The 25,567-nt window shown below is 40.4% G+C and overlaps 1 protein-coding gene across 2 annotated transcripts; it reads left to right on the top strand.

Annotated features, from left to right (window-relative positions):
- bdh2 (3-hydroxybutyrate dehydrogenase, type 2) lies at window positions 1-25,565 on the top strand. 2 transcript variants are annotated; one of them, XM_076293989.1, is made up of 10 exons: window positions 1-91; window positions 519-601; window positions 1,016-1,094; window positions 21,211-21,307; window positions 21,671-21,779; window positions 22,230-22,290; window positions 22,432-22,545; window positions 23,088-23,146; window positions 23,429-23,521; window positions 25,179-25,565. In XM_076293989.1, exons 2-10 carry the CDS (start codon window positions 530-532, stop codon window positions 25,230-25,232), a joined length of 738 nt encoding a protein of 245 aa, XP_076150104.1. In that variant the 5' UTR covers window positions 1-91; window positions 519-529; the 3' UTR covers window positions 25,233-25,565. The 2 variants fall into 2 exon arrangements, with proteins under 2 accessions (XP_076150104.1, XP_076150105.1); XM_076293990.1 differs by lacking the exon at window positions 1-91 and adding an exon at window positions 156-244.
- The last annotated feature ends 2 nt before the right edge of the window (window positions 25,566-25,567 follow it).

Genomic DNA, 25,567 nt, shown 5'->3' with positions numbered 1-25,567 from the left:
CAATAGAATCGCGAGAAATGCACAAATTTAACGTCCCTCCCCCGATGACTGTCTCCTTTAGAAAGTGATTCGTTGAGATAAAGTGGATCAAGTGAGTTGATAGTACATATTTTAATAAGTTATAATGTTTGGGGAAGTTTGGGATTTTTTGTGTCATATGTTGGATAGCTTGTGGTTTTCCTAGTTTGAAGATAGCCTGGGAAATTGGGAAATGTGGTGTGCAAACTAGCTGTGTAGATCACAGGTTACTATGTCTCAAACTATTTAGCCTACTGAGTTGCATTGTCGCCGCGATTATTTCACTTTGTGCACATTTCAGATGAATTCTTTCAACGTCTATTTTGGCGTAAATTCTGATCATGTGACTTGTTCACTTGATCATGTGTGTGTTAAATCTGAACATTGCACAAAATATGTTGCATTTCTTTACCAATAGACCTAAATCTGGTCACAGCACAGGTAATGAAACTGGAATAAACATTTTCTTCTCCCCTTCTCTGAAAATCGTTAAAATGAAGGGGGGAAAAGGATGGGACGCCTGGATGGGAAAGTGATCGTGCTGTCTGCTGCCGCGCAGGGGATTGGCAGGGCCTCAGCCATAGTAAGCTTATTCATTTTATGCTAAACTGCAGATTTAAGACCGGTCATGTCCCGAAGCAAAGGTCAGTTAGGCTGACTGGACCCTCACCTGTTATCTTGGTGTAAACGTTTTTTTTTTTTTTTGCACAAAGTGTAGGCAACCTAGTGTAGCCTACTGTCATGTTCACACATCTCAGTTTTAACATAATTTAGGCATATTTAAGACCATTATGAAGACCTACAATGGTAAGGTCAGGGTGCAAAAGTGACCCAAAGATAATGTTAAAAACAAATAATAAATGACTAAAACACAACAACTGTGAGCTTGCTTTCCAAAATGACGAAACAACTTCATCAACATAATATAATAGCTAATAATTAAAGTGGTCTGCATTGGGGAAATTAATTTGTAATCTAAATGGAAATGTCATTACAGGCCTTTGCTAAGGAGGGGGCACAAGTAGTGGCTACTGACATCAATGGAGAAAAACTTAAAGAACTTGATGGTGTTTCAGGTATGGTCCCTTTCTGTGTGGTTTGTTGCTGCCATCTAATGGACAGTAATCTTTATGGACATGCTGTCTAGTTTGTAGTCACAGTGCATGCAAGGCAATGCAAATACAAAGGAATGCACTGTAGCCTTCTTCTTCTTCTTCTTCTTCTTCTCCGTTAATTGGATAATGAAATGATTGACATAAACTTTCTTAAACTTGTGTCACACAGGTCTAATTATAAGCATAAGTATAAGCATATATACTCTTTTGATCCCATGAGGGAAATTTGGTCTCTGCATTTATCCCAATCCGTGAATTAGTGAAACACACAGTGAGGTGAAGCACACACTAACCCGGAGCAGTGAGCTGCCTGTTACAGTGGCGCTCGGGGAGCAGTGAGGGGGTTAGGTGCCTTGCTCAAGAGTACTTCAGCCGTGGATGTGGGCCTAGGAGAGCAGTGGTCAACCACTTTCCCCACATGGTCGGGGATCGAACCGACAACCCTTCGGTTACAAGCCCGAAGCCCTAACCAGTAGGCCCCAAGTCTAGAAGAAGACACTGGAGCTATGTTCTTAGTGAACACTTTCGTGTAAAACGACATACAATGATCTCAATGAACATAACATTTACATTGAAATTAACAGTTTAGAGTAAAGTCCAGGGTTCTAAATGAACTTTTTTGATCACCAGCCAATGTGGCTGTAACTTTCTAAAGTTACTAGCCAATCAGAATTTTCACTAGCCATTTTTTTCCCGGTGAAAATAAATGAGTGAGAAAAGTTTGTATCTATCTATCTATCCATCTATCTATCTATCTATCTATCAATCTTTACTAGCTATCTCCCTCCTCTTTCAGTCTATGCTCCCTGCTTTGGCTCTGTTTGTTCTTCTTCCTTGTGTTTCTGCAAACTGCGCGCAGCCAATGGGCGTATAAAAAGTCATTACGTAGCATTACGGCACAGTGTTCATGGGAAGAAGTACTGCCTGGGGGATAAATGACCGAGAACAGAGCCTTATGTATCATGCATGCACTGTAATGCCTCATGCATCACTGGCCAAACTGGCTATACGTTTTTATTAACACCCACATTTGGCGGGTGTTAATTTAGAACGCTGCTAAAGTCATAATAAGAAAATATATAGACATTAGTAATAGACAAATGACTAATAAGTGACTAATAAATACATTAATTAAGATAAATATTAAAAAAAATAATGACAACAACCACAAACATATATAAATCAACTCTGTATGAATTAATCAATTAGATATAAGGTAAACTTTCTGTCTCTGACTTTTCTCTCTCTTCAGTTGCTTTCTTTTTCTCGCTGTCTCAATCTTTGAATTCCAGTTCCTTCTTCTTGTATTTTCTTTTTTTTTTTTTGTGATTATGTTTTTTATTAACATTTTCTGCAAAAATGGTACAAACAGTAAACGCAACACATAAAATAACAAAAAGGAGGGGGAAAAAATAAAATAACCAAAAGGGCAGATCAAGCAATAGACAAAAAGTAAGCAAATACATCATATTAATAAAGCAATATTTTCAATTGCACAGAGTGTTTTTAATAGATAGGTAGAGTCCCTTCCATGCATTTACTGTGGATAAGCTAGCTTTATTCAGTCTAGCAGTAGTCTCTTCTAATGCTGCAATATTAAGCAAAGAATTAGTCCAGTAGCATTTGAGGTTTGTATCTGGTTTAAACCACAACTGAAGGATTGATTTTTTGGCAGCAGTAAAACCTGCAAATGTCATACGCTTTTCCCGTAAAGAGAGCTCAAGTGAAGAATCATCATTCAATAAACAGAGACAAGGATCTAGTACAAGATTAGTATCAAGGAATTTAGACAGTATATGAATAACATACTTCCAGAATTTAGCTATGGTGGGACAATCCCAAAACATGTGAAGAAAGGTGCCTGTGGAATTTTGGCATAGAGTGCAGTGTGGGCTCTGAGAGAGATTCATTTTAAAACGTCTGTAAGGTGTTGCATAGGCTCTATGGATTACCTTATAGTGGATTAATTGATGTGCTAAACATTTTGATGTCAGTGGTAGGTTAGTCCATACATTTTCCCAGTCGGGCTGGACACCCATCAATCTCAGCTCCCTTTCCCATATTGACATAATAGGCAGTGATTTCATGGAGCCTACTAATAGAAGATTATATAGCTTTGTGACCAGGCCTCGAGAGCCATTGTTGGGGTCAACATGAGTGGACAGGGGATGAGGACTTAATGAATGCCAGGGTACTCCATACGCCCGCATCGCTGACCTCAGCTGGAGATACAGAAAATAGGTAAAGCCTGGTAATTCATACTGAGCTTGAATACCTTGGAATGTGCGCAGCGTGCCATTGTTGCAAATATCACAAAGTTTATGAATGCCTTTTGATGCCCAGGTGGAGGAAGTAAAAGGTCGGCCACCTGACAACAAACAAGGGTTGTTCCATAAAGGAGAGGACAAAGTAAATAATCGTACCAAATCTCAGTGCAGTTTTCCGTCCTGTCTGCATAAAAGGTATATCAGTGAGTAGGTGGGGATATATTAAGCCAGCTTCTATTGATCGCCATGGGACCTGAGACTCTTGGTCCATCCAGACCTGTACTGATCTGATCTGAAAAGCAAGGAAGTAAAGTTTTAAATTGGGGACAGCCAAACCACCCTCCTCTTTGGGCCGTTGTAGAGTGGTCAGACGGATCCTAGCCCGTTTGCCTGCCCAGATAAACTTAGAGAATTGTGAGTGTGCATTATCAAAGTATTTAGGAGGCGTCTGAATGGGCAGCATAAAAAATAAGAAATTAAAACGAGGTAGAAGATTCATTTTCAGTATAGTAATTCTAGCCTGCATAGAAATAGGTAAAGAGCTCCATCTTTGCAGATCTGCAGTTACTTTTTGCATGAGACCATTGTAGTTCGTAGGATAGTTGGGAGAGAGCCACTTATTTTAATACCGAGATAGACAAAGGAGTTTACCACTGGAACAAATGGGGGTAGTGAGATATTGTCTTTATTCTGACCTATGAGCATTAGTGTAGATTTGGACCAGTTGATCTTATAGCCAGATAGATTATGAAATGTATCAAATAACTGTAAAACACAGGAAACTGTTTGTGTGACATTGGACATATAAAGCAAAATGTCATCGGCATAAAGCGAAATATGGTGAGATGTGCCTAATAACGTGATTGGTGAAATAGACTGGCTTTGTCTAACTGCCTGTGCAAGGGGTTCCAGAGAGAGAGCAAAGAGCAAGGGGGATAAGGGACAGCCCTGTCTTGTACCACGCTGAAGTTCAAAAGGGGAAGATTTGCAAGACCCAGTTAGTACAGAGGCGGTGGGAGAGCAGTACAGAGCTTTGACCATCCCTATGAATGTTGATCCAAATCCATAGTGTTCTAAAAGTAACCACAAGTATTCCCATTCAAGACGATCAAACGCCTTTTCTGCGTCGATTGAAAACACTGCAGCAGAGTTATGAGAGGCATCAGTTAGGTTAATTATATGGAGTAACCTCCTCAAGTTATCTGATGCTAACCGTCCTTTAATGAAACCAGTTTGGTCATAGTGAACAAGTTTAGCAATAAGGGGCTCTATTCTTCTAACTAACACCTTTGCAAATATCTTTATGTCAGCACAGATTAAGGAAATGGGTCTAAAGCTTGAGCAATCCAGAGGGTCTTTTTTCAGTAATAAAGAAATAATAGCTGTCTTTTGGTCCCTGTGGAAAGATCCTTCTTTAATAGCAAATTCAATAGACTCAAGAATCAGTGGGCCAACAATCTCCCATATTGCTAGATACAATTCTGGTGGGATGCCATCTATACCTGGGGATTTCCCCTTTTGCAGTGATTTTGCTGCCTCATAGTTCATGTAAGGATATTGGATTATCTGAACTGGTTCTATCTGGATTGTTTAGTTTAGGTAAATGGAGGTTATTTAAAAAGGACTCACACACTGTTTTGTCAAACACTACCTCTGAGGAGTATAGTTTGGCATAGAATGATCGAAACGTCTGACTGATGGTTTTTGGGTCTGTAACCATCTTTCCCTCTGCTGTTCGAATTATGTCAATAGATGACTTGGATTCGCTCTCTCTTAGTCTCAGCGCAAGCAAGTGGCTGGGCCTGATAGTAGTATTTTTGCCTAGTCCTATGAACAATAAAAGATGCTTTAGAAATAGACAGTCTATTATATTCTCCACGTAAGACAGAAAGAGAAAGGTTTCTATCCTCGCTGAAATGCTCAGACTGCTGTTTTTCCAATACCTTGATTTGAGATTCCAATTCTGACATCCTATGAATACTCTGTGATTTCAGTTTAGAAGAAAATGCAATGCTAAAACCCCTCAAAAAGCATTTTGTGGTCTCCCATAATATTTGTGGATTGGAGCACCCATGTTTGTTTAAATTGATAAATTCATGTAACTGTTTTTTAAGTGTATCCATAAATAAGGAATTATACAAGAGAGTATCATTAAAACGCCATCTACGGAACTTCGGCAGCGAGGAAGATGGCTTAACATGACACTGGATTGGAGAGTGATCAGATATCAATCTTGTCAGTATGTCTATTTCATAGATTTGATCCAGTAGGCCAGGGCTAATGAAAATATAGTCGATTCTAGACATTGATTTATGCCTAGAAGAATAAAAAGTAAAGTCCTTAGCACTTTCATTCCTAGCTCGCCAGACATCCACCACGTTCACTTCCGTAATAAAACGATTTAGGGCGACGGTGGAAGGAGGAAAGGAATTAGACGCTGGCGATCGGTCTAGCAAGGGGTTAACTGTTGCATTAAAATCCCCACCTATCTGACAAACGTGAAATGACGGCAGCGCATTTGTGATATCAACAAGAAACGCTGCATCGAAATCGTTCGGGGAGTAGATAGATGCCAAAAGAATCTTTGTAGGCCTGCTGTTGACACTAATGACAGCATAAGCAAACCGACCACTCGCGTCATTTCCCGTGAAATGCGCTGTTATCTGTGTGGATCTTTTCACTACTATTAGAACGCCCTTGGATTTATTACTAGCACATGAGCAGGCTACGATTTTGTATCGTCTATTTTGAAAGCGATGGACATCCTGTTGTTTTAAATGAGATTCTTGAATTGACCGATCCCAAGCCCCTCCTCCCATTGTCAGTCCCATAGTTACTGTTGCTAAGTCGGACAAGTTTGCAGGAAAGTGTGCGAGAACGCGTGTTCAACATGGATACGCAGCACCATTTACCCGAGTGTAACAGACAGTGTATGCTAGATTTCTGGGCGTCAAGTAATATTGATATATTCAAAAAACAGAGGCCAGAAAGGCCTTCAGTATTCGGAAGGACACATTCACAATGTCTGCTGTTATCAACGAGGTGGAACACCACAAATTGAGTACAAACCAATCTGGTGTTACGGATCTTAATGGGATGCATGTTATGTCTGGGGATAAACAATTAGCACGTTATCACAAGCAGGTAGTTTACCTTATTTGCTGCAGATGTGACTGATTCAATAAACAGGTCTGTGCAAACATATGGTGTTGACGTGTCCATAACAAAATCTAACCATATTTCGAGGATTAATTGAAGACGGGTCCAAGTGCTGCAGATCCAAGTTCCCACGCATCTAGGGAAAGTGGCTAGCCTGTTAAGCAGCTCATGTTGGAGAGGTGGAGAGATAGCTTTGCTTCGGTAGGCCGATAGCCTACTTATTATTTTGAATGGCTGCTGAAGAGTTCAAATAAACATGATACAAATGTAGGCTATTGAAAAGAAACTAGATCTACCCGAGTTTACCCATACAACTCACGACATATCTGCAGTTTGCAGACGTGATTTGTCTTGCACAAGACTTCATCAGTGCCCGCTTATGCTATACTTAATTTAAATGTGGGCAATGTAGTAGGCCTAATATTGGCGATTTTGAGACTGCATAGCCTATACAGCAAGGCATAGTTTTGAATCGGCACATGATTTGATCTTTAGAAGACATTGGCTCTCTCGTTCAGCCATCAATGATGCATCGCAGTAGGCTATTATTCCGTTTGTTGAAAAAATGGTCATTAGCTTATTTCTGTGAACAGTCTTCTATCGCAAGTTAAACATGGCAAGGTAGCCTGTGCCTAAAAGCTGAAAGTATTTCTATTGTGTGTAAGGCGATACGTGATTGTGCGAGTTCAGTTCCTGCAAGGTAGGTATAATTTTTTGCGTAGGCTTATGTTGTCGTTTCAACAGTGGAAACCAGGTTTAGTTATGTTTTTGTATGTAGTTATGAACACAAAAAAAGGGAACATTTTCGTACACACTCAGATTTCTTTACTGAAAAGTAGCAGCCTATCCAAAGTTATGCAAAGTTAGGCCTATGTCTGTTAACGTTTCACACGGTCAGGATATCAGATGTCACTTCTACAAGTATCCCAGGCATATATTTGAACCTTTTTGAGCTCTTTAGTTATTTAGTTACTTAGGCTACTCGCAAAAGAAGCATTAGCATTCACATAACCGGCGTACTGTAGGCTACAGATGGACACTAGAAAATTCAAAATTGACCGAGGTCCTCCGAAGTCCTCATTGTGACATAGTAAAAGGGGGCGGGGCTTGTGATCGGGCATTACTGCGGTGTAAAAATTCGTGTTCGTTTAATATGAAGGTATATTGGGTGCAAAAGTGGCGAGCACATTTAACTGCAGATTTTGCATGTGCACACTAAAGTCGTAAATGTGTAACAGTAAAGTTGAAGTTGTACATATTTTTTTATATCTTGTTAACACAAAATAGGGGCTACGGGTTCACAAATCCTTTTTACAGGTACACAAATCCTTTTTACAGGTACACAAATCCTATCCTGTGAGTCACAACTTTCAAGAGTCACGCACTCGACACTTTTGCTCCAATCGTTGCAGCGCAGTAGGTGCGAAACACATTTGCACATCCGTGTTTCATAATCTGAGAACATGCACAACATTCGTGCATTTGTAAACCCAAATGTGAACTAATGCATCCGAAGTTGTGCATCTGTGAAATAATTTCTCATTAATAAAATTCTACAGATCGCTTTGATTTTCTTGCACGACTACAAGTCAATTGATACAAGTGCTCGAATCTTCTTCTACGAGTGACGATACTTTTGCTCCTGGCTAGGTGATATAATAGGAGCAAAACGATTTGTATGTGTGCACGTCGAGCGAATCGATCGAGAAAACAAGGCGGCCGGATCTGGATCGCGCTCAGACTACCATTGCCTGCTCATAAGGTAAGTAACATGATAATAATATGAAGAAAGTTATCTTGTTTGTTGGTTTACATTATCATGACAGCTATGTTTAGCTTAGTTTACCTGCTTGCTAAATCCTCCAGTGCCAGATCAAGCTAGCTATCGCTAGATAAATAACTAGTTTAGAAGTACAGAAATATAACACTGCCCGTCCAAAATCGTTAGGACACACAATCTGACACAATCGTTCTGCAATTTTCGAACAGCTGACTTGTATCTTGCATGAAGACTATTGGATTGTGCAAGGCAATTTAGCAATTGTTTGCTGTGCAGACATTATGAATAATAAGGTCGACTTAACACCGCACACCGCAACATTTTTTTCCTCGCTTTGTGCAAAGAAAAACTATAAATCGTGTGTCCTTCATTGATAAGGAAACATGCTGAGGTTACTTACTTTATGAGCAGGCAATGGTAGTCTGAGCGTGATCCAGGATCCAGATCCGGCCGCCTTGTTTTCTCGATCGATTGCTCGACATGCACACATACAAATCTTTTTGCACCTATTATATCACCTAGCCAGGAGCAAAAGTCACTCGTAGAAGCAGATTCGAGCACTTGTATCAATTGACTTGTAGTCGTGCAAGAAAATCAAAGCGATCTGTAGAATTTTATTAATGAGAAATTATTTCACAGATGCACAACTTCGGATGCATTAGTTCACATTTGGGTTTACAAATGCACGAATGTTGTGCATGTTCTCAGATTATGAAACACGGATGTGCAAATGTGTTTCGCACCTACTGCGCTGCAACGATTGGAGCAAAAGTGTCGAGTGCGTGACTCTTGAAAGTTGTGACTCACAGGATAGGATTTGTGTACCTGTAAAAAGGATTTGTGTACCTGTAAAAAGGATTTGTGAACCCGTAGCCCCTATTTTGTGTTAACAAGATATAAAAAAATATGTACAACTTCAACTTTACTGTTACACATTTACGACTTTAGTGTGCACATGCAAAATCTGCAGTTAAATGTGCTCGCCACTTTTGCACCCAATATACCTTCATAGTTTAACGGGGTTGTTCAAGCCACGCACATTCCAACTGATTATGTTCAGGTCAACCATCTGAGACGGTTCTATCACAATGTCGGCTCATGTAATGCCAAGAAAACAGGCAACTCCATACCAAAGAATTCCACAGTACTATCACATACAATAATGTATTGCTCTAAAACTAAACACACGTTTACGATCTGCCACAAAACATAAAAGTAGATCAAACACTGTAACTATGAACACGAAGTAAAGAAACCGCAAGGGAATAGCAATCCCTTTGGCTTGGTAACCATAAAGAAACTCAAGAGACGTGACTCTCATATACATGGATTTCTATGGAACGTCACGAAAACATGCGTGCGCAACCAAGAGGCAGAAAGCACCACAGAACAGCATAGAGCAATGCAAAAGAGCAAAAGAATAAAATGAGTTTTTGTGCTGAAAACTGCACCAATTTGAAATCACGATGGCTAGAGAATGTTAAATATGTTCAATATCCCTAACGGAATGCATGTCTTCGCCAAAAATGACAAAATACGATGTTATATTAATAATCCAAATGAACGTCAAACTTTGAAATATAGTCTGAAATGAGATGTTATTATCATTGAGACAACAGGGGTATACAAAAAAATCCGATTGTAGCTTACAGCAGCCGACTATTTAGGTTAAGTTTATAACGTTGTGGACGGCCACCAAGCGTCTTCTGCCTCGCGGCTGCGCGCGCATCTAGTTTTGTTGGTAAACGGGAAACCCGTGTATAGCAATGCAGCATTTCCACTCACAACTCGCAGTAAAGCGGATATTAAGCAAACAAAATAATATAAAGTCAACGGATAATCAGGAGCCTAGCCTTGAACGTTGCTAAGTTAATGCACGCAGGCCTATTGGACAGCTGTATGCTAGCCTAAATGGCTGTAAAAGTGCAGTGAACTTAACTGGAAGCTGGCATACCTCAATGTCCAATCAAAAAAGAAAAAAAAAAGTTTTGTTTAGGAAGAAGGATATTGAAGTGCGGCTCGTGGGGATGTGATATCCATACTGGAGTGGTTTTCATCCATTGGAGGGTTGACATTCTCCCGTTGGGCACCAGTTGTGTCGGCAAACCGTGATGCTGGTCTGATGGACTGTAAGAACAGCTCGGCCTCCTCTGGGGTGTTGAACTCAATCTGTCGGCGGTCATGTGTCACTTTCAGTATAGCTGGGAAACGTAGAAACGACTGTATCCCTTGCGAATTAAGTTTCTTCTTAACATCGGAGAATGCCTTCCTTTTCTTTGTGGTCTCCAAGCTGTAGTCGGGGAAGAAGCTGATTTTGTTCTCACAGTAGTGGAGTGACTCAACGGCTCTCGCAGCGTTTAGAATTTTTTGCCTGTCCTTGTAGTTCAGCAGTTTAAAAATTTGTGTGCGTGGTGTGCTGCTCAGATTGGAGCGAGAGTAAATGCGATGCGCCCTCTCTATGCTAATGTGGCATTCAGTCAGTGATGGGAGCCACTTCGGAATGTTGGTTCTAGGAATGAAACAGCATCCCCTCCTTCAGCCCCCTCTTTTAGACCAACTAAGCGGAGATTGGATCGGCGGCTTCTGTCCTCCATGTCAGCGATCTTGGTGGACAGTTCTTTTACTGTTGCTTGTAGGGTGCGGATAGTTGTTTTATCAGAGCGAACTGAGGCTTGCATGTTGTCGCATCTTGATTCCAGCAATTTTATAGATTGAGCTTGTTGTTCCATCTGGTGGCCAATGGAGGAGATTTTGTCACTTGCAGCCTCAACTTTAAGTTTTAGCTCGTTCATCTGGGGTGTTAGTATGCTCTCAATAGCCTCTCCAACAGAACTTGACTAGCTCTTGGAGTTCTAGCCTTTGCTCGCTGAGAGCTAGCTTAGCCGCAGAACGTACAGCACTGTCCAGTTCCTCTTTCAACATCGACATGGTTTCTTTGAACTTCTTTTTAGTTGGGGAACTTTCTTCCTCCCGCAAGTGAACTAATTTAGTCTGCCTGGACATAATGTATAACTAAACACTGTAGGATTAGGTTTGCTATTGAAAAATAAATGAAATATACGGATTGCAAGCGGAGCTGAAGTTTTAGTGTTGCATCGCCATGTGCAGGTCACGTGATCTATTGTATTTTCAACTTCAACCATTTCCATTTAGCTTCCTCTCTATCCCCTTTTTCTCTTGTTGGAACACTCAGCACCCCTTCGCCTCATCTCTCCTTATCCTTAAATTCCATCTGTTTGCAGTATCATCTTTCACCTTCTTCTCAATCTCTCCAATATATGAAGCCATACATTTCAGCTGTTCTTTTAAGCTTTTCTATATTTGTATTATCCCTTACTATTTGCATAATTTATTATTTGGTCATTCCACGTCAAATATGATAAGGTTGTTGCTGCACTGTCTCAAATTTTGTTCAAACCGTGTCTATCATAAATGGGTCTCAAACCTAAGGCCTGTAAAAAAAAAAAGTATTCATTTTTTACTGCCCTTAACATTTATCTAGTTTTACAGCCTGAAAAAAACACATTATCTGGGAAGCAGCATTCGGGCATTCATATTTTGAAAGTATTGTTTATAGCCAGCCCAAACTTTGTAGGATGGAAGATAAACATGTTCTCATTACCACAAGGAATTGTGTATGCCTCATTGCCTACACAATCAGAGGTGGAAAAAGTACGAAAATATTGTACTCAAGTAAAAGTACCAATACTTTGATGAAATATTACTCAAGTACAAGTTAAAATACCAATCTGAAAATATACTCAAGTAAAAGTAAAAAGTAGTTCATTTAAAATGTACTTTAAGTAACAGTTACTTAGTTACTCTTTTGGTGGGGGGCGGGGGTACCAAATCAACCAGTTTTACCAGAGACTTTCTAATGAGGAGCTCAAAAAATCCTTCATAGTAATGCATGGGGTTAGTTTGTAACGCCAATATGGCAGTTGTCTACACATATGGGGCAGCCGTAGCCTACTGGTTAGCACTTCGGACCTGTAACCGGAGGGTTGCCGGTTCGAACCCCGACCAGTAGGCACGGCTGAAGTGCCCTTGAGCAAGGCACCTAACCCCTCACTGCTCCCTGAGCGCCGCTGTTGATGCGGGCAGCTCACTGCGCCGGGATTAGTGTGTGCTTCACCTCACTGTGTGTGTGCTGTGTGTGTTTCACTAATTCACCGATTGGGATAAATGCAGAGACCAAATTTCCCTCACGGGATCGATCAAAAGATAAGTATACATATCACAACCCTTCCGCGAGAGGGAGTTAAGTCATTTAGAGACGAATGACCGCGTCGCAGGAAGTGCATCATAACAAAGGGACGCCAGACCCTCTTGTAACAGCTGTGATACTGCAGACTTGTAAAAGTAGTTAGTAGTAAATAAGGCAGAAAAACAACAAGTTTCCTCATGCTGCTTCCTTATGTTGGAATGTGCAAAAATGTACAAGAGGATGCCTTCTTGTATGTGATTTCTGCAACAGTGATACTGCAAACGTGTTGATAGCCTATTGTTGATTTATATGCATAGCCTAGTGTAAAGCATGTCACACAGTAGCCTAGCCTACAGAAAACACTTAATTGATGTGATGTGATATAATGATAACTTGTATGCCTACAATGGTTTATTAAACATCATAGTCATTTATTTAGTCAGTCATCATGTTCATGCTAATGAATAGGAAGGACACCTAAACGATAGCCATAAACCAAAATGTCGCGCAATATCTGTCCTGATTCCCTATGCGTGAGTCACAAGCTCCTTCCAGCTGACTCTGGCAGATCTCGTGGACAGTCAGTCGCGATCGATTATTTAATAAATAAATGTGAATTACGATTAATAATATAAAGCTTCTACCTAATGTGACTATTTTTCCCATGAACTGTAAAAGAAAACACGTTTTTTCCAGCTGTATTCTCCATAAAGAGTAAAGTAAATTATGTACTTATTTTCGGAATTGACGTCACTTCCTGGACTCGTCTGAGGCTGGTCTAATGGGTCTGAGGTCTCTCAATGACTTAACCCCTACTGCCTTCCGCGGCAAAACGTCGACATGTGAATACATTGAGCCAATCATGTGGTGTGTTGTGAATACATTGAGCCAATCATGTGGTGTGCTGTGAAGACATCGTGCCAATCATCTGTTGAGATCTCACCGCTGGAGCAAGATTGGTGTCGTGAAGCCTTACGCACACACATTTCTGCCGTAATAGATGCCCGATAAGTGCCCAAAAAGCGTTGCAATATGGCCACCGAGTGGAGGTACTTGCCTAAAAGGTCCTAGGTCCTAGCTCGAGTTGCTGCAGTTTTGTTCATACCGACAGTACTCAGTGATGTTGAGAAATGGAGCTCTATGTGAAAAATCACTGGAGTTCTCCTTTAAGTTTGAGCAGTAGTTGATTTTCAAAGTTAGTTGCACTCATCCTTGGTCGCTTTGCAGTGAACAGTAATCCAGCATAACCGAAAAGCCCCTCACAGGCAGCTGAGACAGGCAGGCCAATGTTGAGTTGAAGAGTTTTTTTTTAATATTTGGAAACAAGCAGAAGGTTCAGCAGATTAAAAGGCGTCGGACTCGGGGGGAAGTGGGAAGCCCCAAAGGAGGAGAGGGCCCTTGAAAAGTGGAATACGGGGGGCACAACATTTCCACCAGGCATTAGTAATAACTCAGGTAATCCACACATAAAAAATCCAAACAAGTCCATAAGTAGAGTATAGTAATGTGTAATGAAGTGGAATAACACAGGGAAAAAGTATTGAACACGCTAAGAAAAAGCACTAAGGCAAGGAAAGGGAAGGAACGAGCTGGAATCCGTAAGTAGTTACGAGTAGTTATCCTTTCTATCTGTGCAAGCTTGGTTAGTAGCCTACATATTGATGGGCTATAAAAAGGTTTTTCATTACCAAGGTGTCACACAAGAAACATTTCATGATAAGTATAAGTATATATACTTTTTTGATCCCGTGAGGGAAATTTGGTCTCTGCATTTAACCCAATCGGTGAATTAGTGAAACACAAACAGCACACAGTGAACACACAGTGAGGTGAAGCACACACTAATCCCGGCGCAGTGAGCTGCCTGCTACAACGGCGGCGCTCGGGGAGCAGTGAGGGGTTAGGTGCAAGGGCACTTCAGCCGCGGCCCACTGGTCGGACTCGAACCGGCAACCCTCTGGTTACAAGTCCAGAGTGCTAACTAGTGGGCCACGGCTGCCCTATGATGGATAAAAGCAAAAAGCTCTCCCAAGACCTTTGCAACCTTATTGTTGCAAAACATATCAATGAAACTGCTTACAGATGCATTTCAAAACTTCAGAATCTTCCAGTAAGCAGCATGGGAGCCATTATCTGCAAGTGCAGGAACATCACTGCATCATCAACTGGCCATGCACAGGATCTCCTCGCAATATTTCTGACCAGGAAGTCAGAAGGATAGTCAATTCCAAGAGCCAAGGACCACTCGAAGAAATCTCCAGAAAGACTTGCAGAAAGAAAGGCAGCCAATTCAATTAAATTCAATTCTGGAAGTTCTTTAGTTCTGGAAGTAACTAAAGATCAGGATTCACAAGAGGGACCCCTGGAATCTGTTTAGAACAATGGGCCAAAATCACACCTGATACTGTGACAAATACATTTTGTCATTCAGTAAATGTCTTGAAGCTGTCATTACAAACAAAGGCTTTTCCACAAAGTATTGAAGAAATTTCAGTAGGCACGTTCAATACTTTTTTTCTGTGTCATTCCACTTTATTACACATAACTCTTATGTTTGGATTTAAAATGTGTGTTAATATAATGTGTGGTAAAAAATTTGAATAGACTCACTGGAAGTTTAGGCTAATTAAGAAAAATTAAGTGTTCAATACTTATTTCCACCATATATTTATTTTACCTGAATATTTTAACTTCCAAATTAAATGTCAAAATGAATGTCAGACGAAATTTAAAGTTTGACTGACTGGATTTTGTATACAAAACATAGTGAAAAATAAGGTCACACTCACTCTCCCTTGCTAAAGAGCTAAATGGTTTAGTCCGCCTGCACGATTCATAAGGTAGGCCTATCTTTTGTTTATTTAGTTGAGCATCGCTAGTAGTGGACCGCAAATTGTTGTGCTGCTGGTGCAATGTCTTTCTACAAGAAAGCCAACCAAAAACAAAGGCCAAAACAGGAAAAAGAGACATCAAAATGAGGGGAAACAACTGCTAATAAACTTCTTTCCAAAGAAAGGTGAGCACAAACGTCAAAACATGAAATCCCATGGTGTTTGCTTGAATATCTCCGCAATCACTAGTGCTAAAACAAACTGAGACAACCCATTGAAATAGCGAAAAATACACTTTCATAGGTTAGGCTACACATGTAGGGTAATCCAGAGCCCGTCTACGGAGAGCCTGGCCACTCCGTATTAAGTCCCATTGTACCGAATTTTGGTTGCAGTTCCAGCAGAGTTGCACTGGGGGCGATCGCCATGAGTGCAGAATGAATGGGAGTCAATGGAGCTAGACGGCTAAATTTGTCTCTTTCACCTGATTGTCGTTGACAACTCAGATTTGATTGTAGTTTGTATAACTTCAACATGGGTTATAGGTCAAAAGTTGAATGAACGAGTACTTATGTCCTTTTGATTTCTTACAGGTTGGGACGTTGTTGCCCATAACACGCTAGCATTGTGCTAATGAATGACGTCATTGACTCGTTTGGAAGGCTTTTTAGAACAATTAAGTGACATTAAAAAATATAATACTCAACCAAGTGTATTTTCTTTGCCTCCCCTTTCGAATACAATATTCAAATTACTTGAAAAAAAATGATATCCCGAGAAAAGTGGATTTTGAGGGGTACAGCTCCATAGACCTCTGTGCATTCTGCACTCGTGGACGAGCGCCCTCATGTGGAACCACAGAAGGAACTGCAACCAGTTCAGAAACCGGAAGTTTTCCGAGAGTGGCAGTTCTCCCCTTATTAGACATTCTCTGGGTAATCTGAATGATGCATCTCGTGATCCATCCAGCTCCATCTCCATCACTTTCAGAAAGACTGCATGGCGCCAGCTTGATTCAGTCCTGTTGTAGGCTACATGCTGATCATTATCACTAGGCTAGTGGTTTAGGGCACGATTTTTTTTCTCTCCCTTTTCTGTTTTCATTAGTCTTAACTTTTTACTCAAGTAACGGATGGGATTTTTGATGTAGTGAACAATACTTCACTCTGTCAAGCTTGGGACAAGGAGGACCCAAATGCAGAAAAGTGAAGTTCCAGAGATTTATTAGAGTGGCAACCAGCACAAGCACACGAGTTCAAGTCAATCCCAAAATAAGGCAGTATTAAAAACATCCAAAAGAGAGTGTCAAAAACCGGAGTTCAGTCCAGTTGAGTAATCCAAAAAAATAAAAGGTAAACATCAAAAACTGAGATTGAAGGAGAAAGTTCAAAAACTGAAAAAATTCAATAATCACGAGCTATCAAAATCAGGGCTCAGTAAATGTCCATAAACTAAAAAAAAAAAAACCAACTTCAAAGGTTTACAGTAGTAGGAGTTCAGAAAAAGGTCCAGACACAAAAAATCCAAAATCAAGAGTTCCAGAATCAGAGTTCAGTTAAGGCGAGACACAGCAGGTGAAAACATCGTTTTTTCATGCACTGGTCAATTTCGAGATTTTGGGCTAATTTGCTACCTTAGCAACAACAAAGCCCGATTTACACATTTAGGTGTATATTTCATTACATTTTGTCTACTCGCGCCTGTATATTTCTCCTAAATTCACCAAAAGTTAGTCTAACGTTTTAATGCTCTACCGCGACCTTGATACAAAACATAACAGAGCTTTCCAACGGTACTACACATGTTTTTCCTGCATGACGTTGTGCTATCTAAATATGGGCACTTCCTTTGTAACAGCAACCAATCGCGAAAGTTCAAAGGCGAGTCTAGGCTGTGTTCCAAGGCTGTTTTCTCAAATTGAGTTTTTATAATTTTCCAGTAGAAACATCTCAGCCTATGTAGCACCTATGTACACCAAACGTTCCAGATATACACTTAGCAGTATTCTGAAGATATTTACAGAGGGATTTGTTAATAAATCATTCCTGGCCTGATTTATGTGACATTTTAATCAAAAATATAAGGCAAAAATTGATTTTTTAAGGCTATGGACAATATATTCTGATTTCCTAGGTAATGAAAGCAGATATCCTGAAATCCCTCTGTAATTTTATTTTTATCTTGTATGCATACAAAATGAAAGAATAATTTTGTACCAGGCTTTATCATATGTTCAGATCTATCTACCGAAAATATATGCAAATTTGCGCATATTTAATGAGAATGCCTAATTTGCATAATTAAACATTCGAATTTCAAAAACTTGTAATACATTTTTTGTTCATACTTGTGTAAGTAATCAACTGAGGAAGTTTCATGGTGATGTCTATTATTTAAAAATTTTACCCTATTCACCTGTAGTGTCTCGCCTTAAATGTCCAAAAAACAAGAATCTCAGAATCAAACTTACAGAGTCAAAGTGCAGGCTCAGGACAACCAGATGAAGAAACACAAAATGAGTAAGGTATAAGTAGGGCAGGTAATCAGAGGAATACAATGAGCAGCAGGGTAAACAATAATTGAATCAAACAGAACAGGTGGCAAGAATGGCACATGGCACATTCAAAACAAACACAGAGTAAAGCACGATCAGGCCAGCAGGGGGGGTAACGTAAACAATGAGTCCAGAGGCAGTCCTGACAGTACCCCCCCTTCAACGTGCGCCTCTTGGCGCAAAGGCGGGATGGTTGGGGTGCTGATGGCGGAAGTCCTGAATAAGAGACTTATCCAGGACCCGGCTCGAAGGTTCCCAGGACCGTTCCTCCGGCCCATAACCTTCCCAGTCGACCAGGAACTGGAGGCCACGTCCCCGGCGCCGGGCATCCAATAACCTTCTGACAGTGAAGGCTGGGGCTCCATCGATAATGCGAGGAGGAGGAGGTGTTTCAGTAGGGGGAGAGAGTGAGCACTGGCTGACCGGTTTGATTCGAGATACGTGGAAGGTCGGGTGTATCCGCCGAAGGGGCAAAGGCAGCTTCAGTCGAACCACAGACGGGATGAAAACCCGTTCAATCTGGTAAGGGCCGATGAACCGAAGAGCAAGCTTGCGCGACTGGAGTTTCAGGGGCAGGTCTTTAGTCGAGAGCCAAACCCACTGTCCCCTCAGATAACGTGGTGCCTTGACCCTCCGCCGATCTGCCACCCGTTTCACCTGGGCACTGGAGTGCAGAAGGGCTGCCCGAGCTCTTCTCCAGGTTGACCTACAGCGTTGGATGAACACCTGGACAGAAGGCACAGCAACATCAGCCTCCTGAGAAGAAAACAGAGGGGGTTGGTAACCAAGACAGCATTGAAAGGGCGACATTCCAGTAGCTGCTACTGGGAGGGAGTTATGGGCATACTCAGCCCATGCCAGATGTTGACTCCAGGAGGAAGGGTTGCGTGAGGAGAGGCACCGCAGGACGCGCTCCAGATCTTGATTAGCACGCTCCGTCTGCCCATTGGACTCCAGGTGGAAACCAGATGAGAGACTAACAGAAGCCCCTAGGCATTTGCAAAACTCCCTCCAGAAAGCAAACTGAGGGCCCCGGTCTGACACCACATCACAAGGCAGGCCATGGATCTTGAACACATGGTTAGTAACAAGAATAGCAGTTTCCTTGGCAGAGGGTAGTTTGGTCAGAGGAACAAAATGCACTGACTTGGAGAACCTATCAACAATTGTGAGCACAACAGTGTTACCATCCGAAGGTGGGAGAGCAGTCACGAAGTCAAGAGCTATGTGGGACCAGGGCTGCTTGGGAACAGGAAGGGGCTGAAGGAGGCCTGCAGGTGGTCGATTGGAGGTCTTGTTACTAGCGCAGGTAGTACAAGCAGCAATATAGGCTCGGACATCAGCAACCATCTTGGGCCACCAAAAACGCTGTCGGAGGCAGGCCATGGTCCTCCTGACCCCAGCATGGCATGCCAGGTTAGAAGCATGACCCCATGAAAGGACCTCTGATCTGACAGATCTGGGAACAAACAAACAGTTAGCAGGGCAACCCTCTGGGCTAGGCTCCTTCTGCAACGACTCCTGAACCCTTCTCTCGATTCCCCAGGACACAGCACCTACGAAACATCGAGATGGCAAGATGGTGTCCACACTTCTGGACTTCTCGGCTCCAGAAAACTGGCGGGAAAGGGCATCGGGTTTTTATAGGACAGAGTAAAATTAAAACGGTTAAAAAACAGAGACCACCTTGCCTGGCGAGCATTGAGGCATTTGGCAGACTTCATGTACTCGAGATTTCTGTGGTCCGTCCAGATTAGGAATGGTTGTTCAGCTCCCTCTAGCCAATGGCGCCATTCTTGACCAGCTCAATCCCAAAATAAGGCAGTATTAAAAACATCCAAAAGAGAGTGTCAAAAACCAGAGTTCAGTCCAGTTGAGTAATCCAAAAAATAAAAGGTAAACATCAACAACTTCAAGGAGAAAGTTCAAAAACTGAAAAAAATTCAATAAATCACAAGCTATCAAAATCAGGGCTCAGTAAATGTCCAGAAACTAAAAAAAAATCCCAACCTCAAAGGTTTACAGTAGTAGAGTTCAGAAAAAGGTCCAGACACAAAAAATCCAAAATCAAGAGTTCCAGAATCAGAGTTCAGTTAAATGTCCAAAAAACAAGAATCTCAGAATCAAACTTACAGAGTCAAAGTGCAGGCTCAGGACAACCACATGAAGAAACACAAAATGAGTAAGGTATAAGTAGGGCAGGTAATCAGAGGAATACAATGAGCAGCAGGGTAAACAATAATTGAATCACACAGAACAGGTGGCAAGAATGGGACGGGGAGAGCTGTCAAGGCAAGAGCACATGGCACATTCAAAACAAACACAGAGTAAAGCACGATCAGGCCAGCAGGGGGGGTAACGTAAACAATGAGTCCAGAGGCAGTCCTGACACTCAAAATGTAATCAAGTAAAATTTAAAATACAGATTTTATAAACTACTTAAAAAATACAAAATACACAGAAAAACTACTCAATACAGTAACGTGAGTAAATGTATTTTATTACTTTCCACCTCTGTACACAATTTATGCCTCATGCTCATTGATTTTCTATAAGGTCCTAGATTTATATAAGGCCCCAATTTATTAGTCTTTTATCAACTGTTCAGTCTGAATTACACTTAATGGATTAATCTGTTTATTACTTTAGAATTTAAACAACTTTTTAAACTTTTGCTTTGCATGCATTGGTATTTTCTTTAGGAAATACAAATCTTGTTTAAGTTGTTCTGGTAGGACTTTCATGGTATATGTACAGGATTTGAAAAATAGCAGAACAGTAATAGTATAGTTTTCTCTATATATTTCTCTATATATTTCTATTAAGTTTAAATATCAATTTATTTATGGTCGGTTTATGAGTCGAGTGCCATACTTTAAATTAAAAAAGTAGCTTACTCTGCAAGCCTTGTTGCTCTTAATGTCAAGGAACTGTAATGGAACTATTCGGTAGGTATTTAGGTAAATTACAGTGATTTACACAAAATGTATTTTGTAATTGATGTACTAAGAAGGTCTTGTATGCTTGTCCTGGTCAGGAGTTCTACTTTTGTTTGAAGGCTACATAGTTACAGATGAAGGTGCATATGTGTGTGCACATGTGTGAATGTATGCACAGACACACACACACACACACATTTTTTAGTGCTAATCTCACTAATCAAGACACAAGTCTTTGTATAACCCACAATGTACACAAAACTAATCACCTTTCTGCCAATCAAAAATTTGGAATTCAATTACTGCTTTTTTCATCATGCATTATGTTTATGTTTTTAAGGAATCAAGACCAAGGTTGTTGATGTAACAAAGAGGGACCAAGTTGAGGTTCTTGCTAAGGAGCTAGATCGCGTGGATGTGCTGTTTAATGTTGCTGGGTAACTGCCTTGGCTACCATGAGTCACATACAATTCCATGTTCCCTCCCAAGGGAACATTGTTGTTCAGACAAATTACCAACCAAGGAGGAAAAATATTAGCCAACCAAGGAGGAAAAATATTAGGTTGCCAAAGTAAACATTGCACACTGATACAATCATGAATTTGTTTACAGTAGTAAACTTTATTTGGAATCAGAATTTAAAACTATACCACTTTATGTGTATGTCCAGGTCTAATCTTTATCCTCTGTTGAATGGTTCTCTGTGTGCCCACATTGTTTTTTTTTTAGATAAAGTGTGTCATTTCCACAGCCACTTTTACAGTGTTTCAAACTAATCACTTGCCCATCTCTCATTTTAGTTATGTCCATCATGGCTCCATTCTGGACACTGAGGAGAAAGACTGGGATTCTACAATGAATGTGAACGTCCGCAGCATGTTTCTGATGATTAAGGCTTTCTTGCCCAAGGTGACCTTGACCTGCGAGTATCCCTCCTTCAGAGGATTATCAGAGAACACATGCTGCCCTATTTCTCTGCACTGTTATGTTCGAGGGTTTTATAAATAAGAGCAGCCTAGTGATTAACAGACATGTCCCTATCCGGATTCGTGGATTAAATACTGCGATGAGCCTTGACATATAGGGGTTAAAACCTAATCCCTCCTTAGACCTAAACACTGACCAAATTGCCTCAAGACTGTTATTGTTTTAATCACCCTTGAAAGCCTTTGAACAGGTGAAAATGTCTTCTGTAAGAGTTTGTAAATATTACAGTAGCGGTAATAGCGGTTATAGCACTGGTAAATTAACACGTTGTTCGCTGATGGGGATTTTAGAATTTAATTCAGAGATGTATGGTCCAATATTTTTATTGTATATTAGTGTCCCTGATTGTTATTGTTTTCTACTTGAATTCAGATGCTTGCACAGAAATCGGGAAATATTATTAACATGGCATCAGTAGCCTCCAGTATCAAAGGTATTTTTTCTCTGACATATGATGTATATTTGTCAAACAATGTTTTATACTTTTGTGCAGATATAAACTTTGATACACAACGTATTCCTTCCTTTGGTCACACATATCCTTAACATATTACTACAAATGTCCAAAATTCAGGTGTGGTGGATAGATGTGTCTACAGCACCTCTAAAGCGGCAGTCATTGGACTTACCAAATCTGTGGCTGCAGACTTTATTGACAAAGGCATCCGCTGTAACTGTGTTTGCCCTGGTAGGTGCCTTATTGACTTAATTTAAAGGAGAATTCCGGTGTGATATTGACCTAAAGTGTGTTGAAACATGATACCGAGTGTGAACTACTTTGAGCCTTGTAAATGGTGTAAAACAGTGATTTATTTGCATGGCTAGGCTGATGCCCAGGGCACCCCCAACGAAAAACTGTTGGTAGCATTGGCTAACTAGCGCCAGATTTCTGAGTGCAGGGGACAAGCCGAGATGAGCTATGAGACATACGTTCACACTCGGTATCATGTTTCAACACACTTTAGGTCAAAATCACACCAGAATTCTCTTTTAATTCCTTTACATTATTGTTATTATTATAATTATTGTAACCATTACCAATGGTAGTCCTGTAGACAACTTTTTTATTGCCCATAGTTGAATTTTCTCTTTTTGTAAACCTTGCCAATATTCAATGTACCTAAGTGGGATGAAAACAAACTAGTGACATATACAGTATGACTATTTAAAAAATACAGTTGATAGAAGTTTGACCTCAGTTTAGCAATTTTGTGTCTTTTGTGGCCATAGGAACTGTGGACACACCATCCCTGAGGGACCGAATCCAAGCGAGACCCAATCCTGAGCAGGTATTTGTTTATGTCTATATTCAGTGTCATTAATATATTCTTTCAGAACTGTACACAGCTCACAACTTTATAGCCAAATAATCAGATTGTCATACCATGGGAACCTTAGTATACGTAGAGTTCCTCTGCAGATAGTACAGATGAATGTTGTTTTGTTCTTGCGTCAGTTAAATGATGAGCGTAAACCCCTAGCAGATATGTTAAATTTCTCAATGTTTGACCCTTTGGTCACCTTGAAAGGTCACTTTGTGTATATATTTCAAATGAGTGATTGTCCTACAGGCCCTAAAGGACTTCCTTGCCAGACAAAAGACGGGTAGAATGTGCACCGCAGAGGAAGTAGCCCACCTCTGTGTATACTTGGCTTCTGATGAGGTATGTTTACCTCTTTTCTGTCACACAAACATACAGGCATTTGTGGGCGTTTTTGGGCGGTAACCAGGTACGCCATGCTGTTGGAGGTGAAAACAAATGCTGCATCGCCATTGAGATCATAGAAAGGAGCTGGCTCAAGGATTATAAAAGTACTTTATCATGTTAATTTGTATAATAAAAAAACCATCCATGTGTGTTATAGCCATCCATGTGTTCACTTCTGGCTCCTTGGCTATTAACTAGCTATTTGACATCTTTAGAACACTAAACATATCGAAGGTGCCAAATGTTTAGTTACTCCAGTCTACATTTTATGAATCACTCCTATGATACATTTATATTGTCTATCCAAACTTTGCGTTGGATTCCAAAATATGGTGCCTGTTTAGAAGTTAACTCAGATTAACCAAAACGCCGATATTGTTTGCACCTCCAAGTAGTCTGTGACGTAAGCTTGTGTGAAAGAATACAACTGGCCATGATTCCAAGTAGGTAGTTTAGTGGCAAACCTAAGTAAGATAACCCAGAGTAAGTTGTAAACCTGATAAAAGAACAGCCCAGGGGCTTCAGTCTCCAAACTAAACAAAGGGCTCTTCTATTAGAAGGTTTACAACCAACATACCCAAATCTGTCACTTAACCTACTTGGAATACACCCCAGTTTCAAACATTGAGTTGTTACAGTTTTTTGTAACTATGGCTTTTTTTGCAAAACTCTACACACAAATGGCAAAACCTCTCACCCAATCAGCAAAACATTGTAGTTCTCTTGCAAAAGCTAACACACCTTGCTTAACTCTTCACACCTTCGTAAAAATTGTGTTTTCGTATCTAACAGTAAACACAAGCCATCACAATAGTAAGCACACAATGTGCCAACAACACACTGATGGCATGAATAAAAAACACATCTGGCTTTTGCTTTCTCTGTGCACAAGGTAGACTATGTCAGTTTGAGGTCATACTTTTGTCATAGTTCTGTAAACATACAGGGATCCAAACTTCAAGTATTATTGTAGAGTTTATTTACACACATCAAAACAAACACAAGTGTGTTTTTCCAAGTCAAAACACAAAATAGCATTTCACTGAGACAAAACAAATCAGTCTACATCGGGTCGTCTCTTTCAAAATTCTGTCTACATCACATGCAATGTCCTAGTCCAAGGCACCGGGAAAAATATATTCTGGAATGACGTATCCAGGCCTGACATGACAATATCCCCACATGTAGACTGTTTTTTTGTCTGTAAAAGGGCTATTTCTTTCTCTTCTCACTCTTCCTGCTCACTCCATTGTACCCATTGTACATTACCTGTGGATTATTTATAGTGCTTAGGCTGATTGCAAAGTGAACTAATTATCTAAAACAGTTTTCACATGAGAAAGTGTGCCAGAGAGTTGGCAAAATAGTGTAAATAATAGCCATTGTGCCAATAGTTGTGCAAAGTGTGTGTTACAAAATTGCAAACTGAGTGCAAAGCAGTGTTTGTGCTTTTAGTTTTGCGAACTCAGTGAGTGGTTTTGCCATTTGTGTGTAGAGTTTTGCAAAAAAAGCCATAGTTACAAAAAATGTGTTTAAGCATTCAGAAAAAACTGTAATAGCCCACATGGAATCAATACAACATGATTAAAAATATACATATCTCATTTCACAGTCAGCCTATGTGACTGGAACTGAACAGATCATTGATGGCGGGTGGAGACTTTGAAGACGGCTGGCATTATTACACTTTTATTTTTTGAGGAATTATAATTAGGTCTACTTTATTGGTGAACATGGATTTTGGCAGAGGATTGGAATTGATGAACCAGGCACGCATTTTGTTATCTATGACAATCCAAAGATACTTTTTTTTTCCAGTCATAAATGCATGCTGATCAATAAATAGGCCTAATACCATTCATTATAAAATACAACAAAGTTCACTCCAGGTCAGCTACGCCTACACGTCATCACTCCCTCATAGCTGTCATCACTGTTATTTCTCAGAGAAATTGTGTGGCCTTATGTAAAAATAAAATTAAACTGATTGAAACTGAAAGG

The sequence above is a fragment of the Alosa pseudoharengus genome, unplaced genomic scaffold, assembly GCF_046254945.1.
Source record: "Alosa pseudoharengus isolate Yale_2024_CS ecotype anadromous, Long Island Sound unplaced genomic scaffold, YU_APseudo_1.1 YU_APseudo_1.1_scf_2, whole genome shotgun sequence".
Classification (NCBI taxonomy): Eukaryota; Metazoa; Chordata; class Actinopteri; order Clupeiformes; family Clupeidae; genus Alosa; species Alosa pseudoharengus.
The sequence above is the reverse complement of the archived record's forward strand: the minus strand, read 5'-3'. Positions and strand labels throughout refer to the sequence as shown.

What these genes read in the sequence shown, in the direction of transcription:
- bdh2 (XM_076293989.1), top strand. Translation starts at nt 530, where the DNA reads ATGGGACGCCTGGATGGGAAAGTGATCGTGCTGTCTGCTGCCGCGCAG. An exon ending in TTGGCAGGGCCTCAGCCATA is followed by an intron (nt 602 to 1,015) that starts GTAAGCTTATTC and finishes ATGTCATTACAG; the next exon opens with GCCTTTGCTAAGGAGGGGGC. An exon ending in GTGCTGTTTAATGTTGCTGG is followed by an intron (nt 21,308 to 21,670) that starts GTAACTGCCTTG and finishes CTCTCATTTTAG; the next exon opens with TTATGTCCATCATGGCTCCA.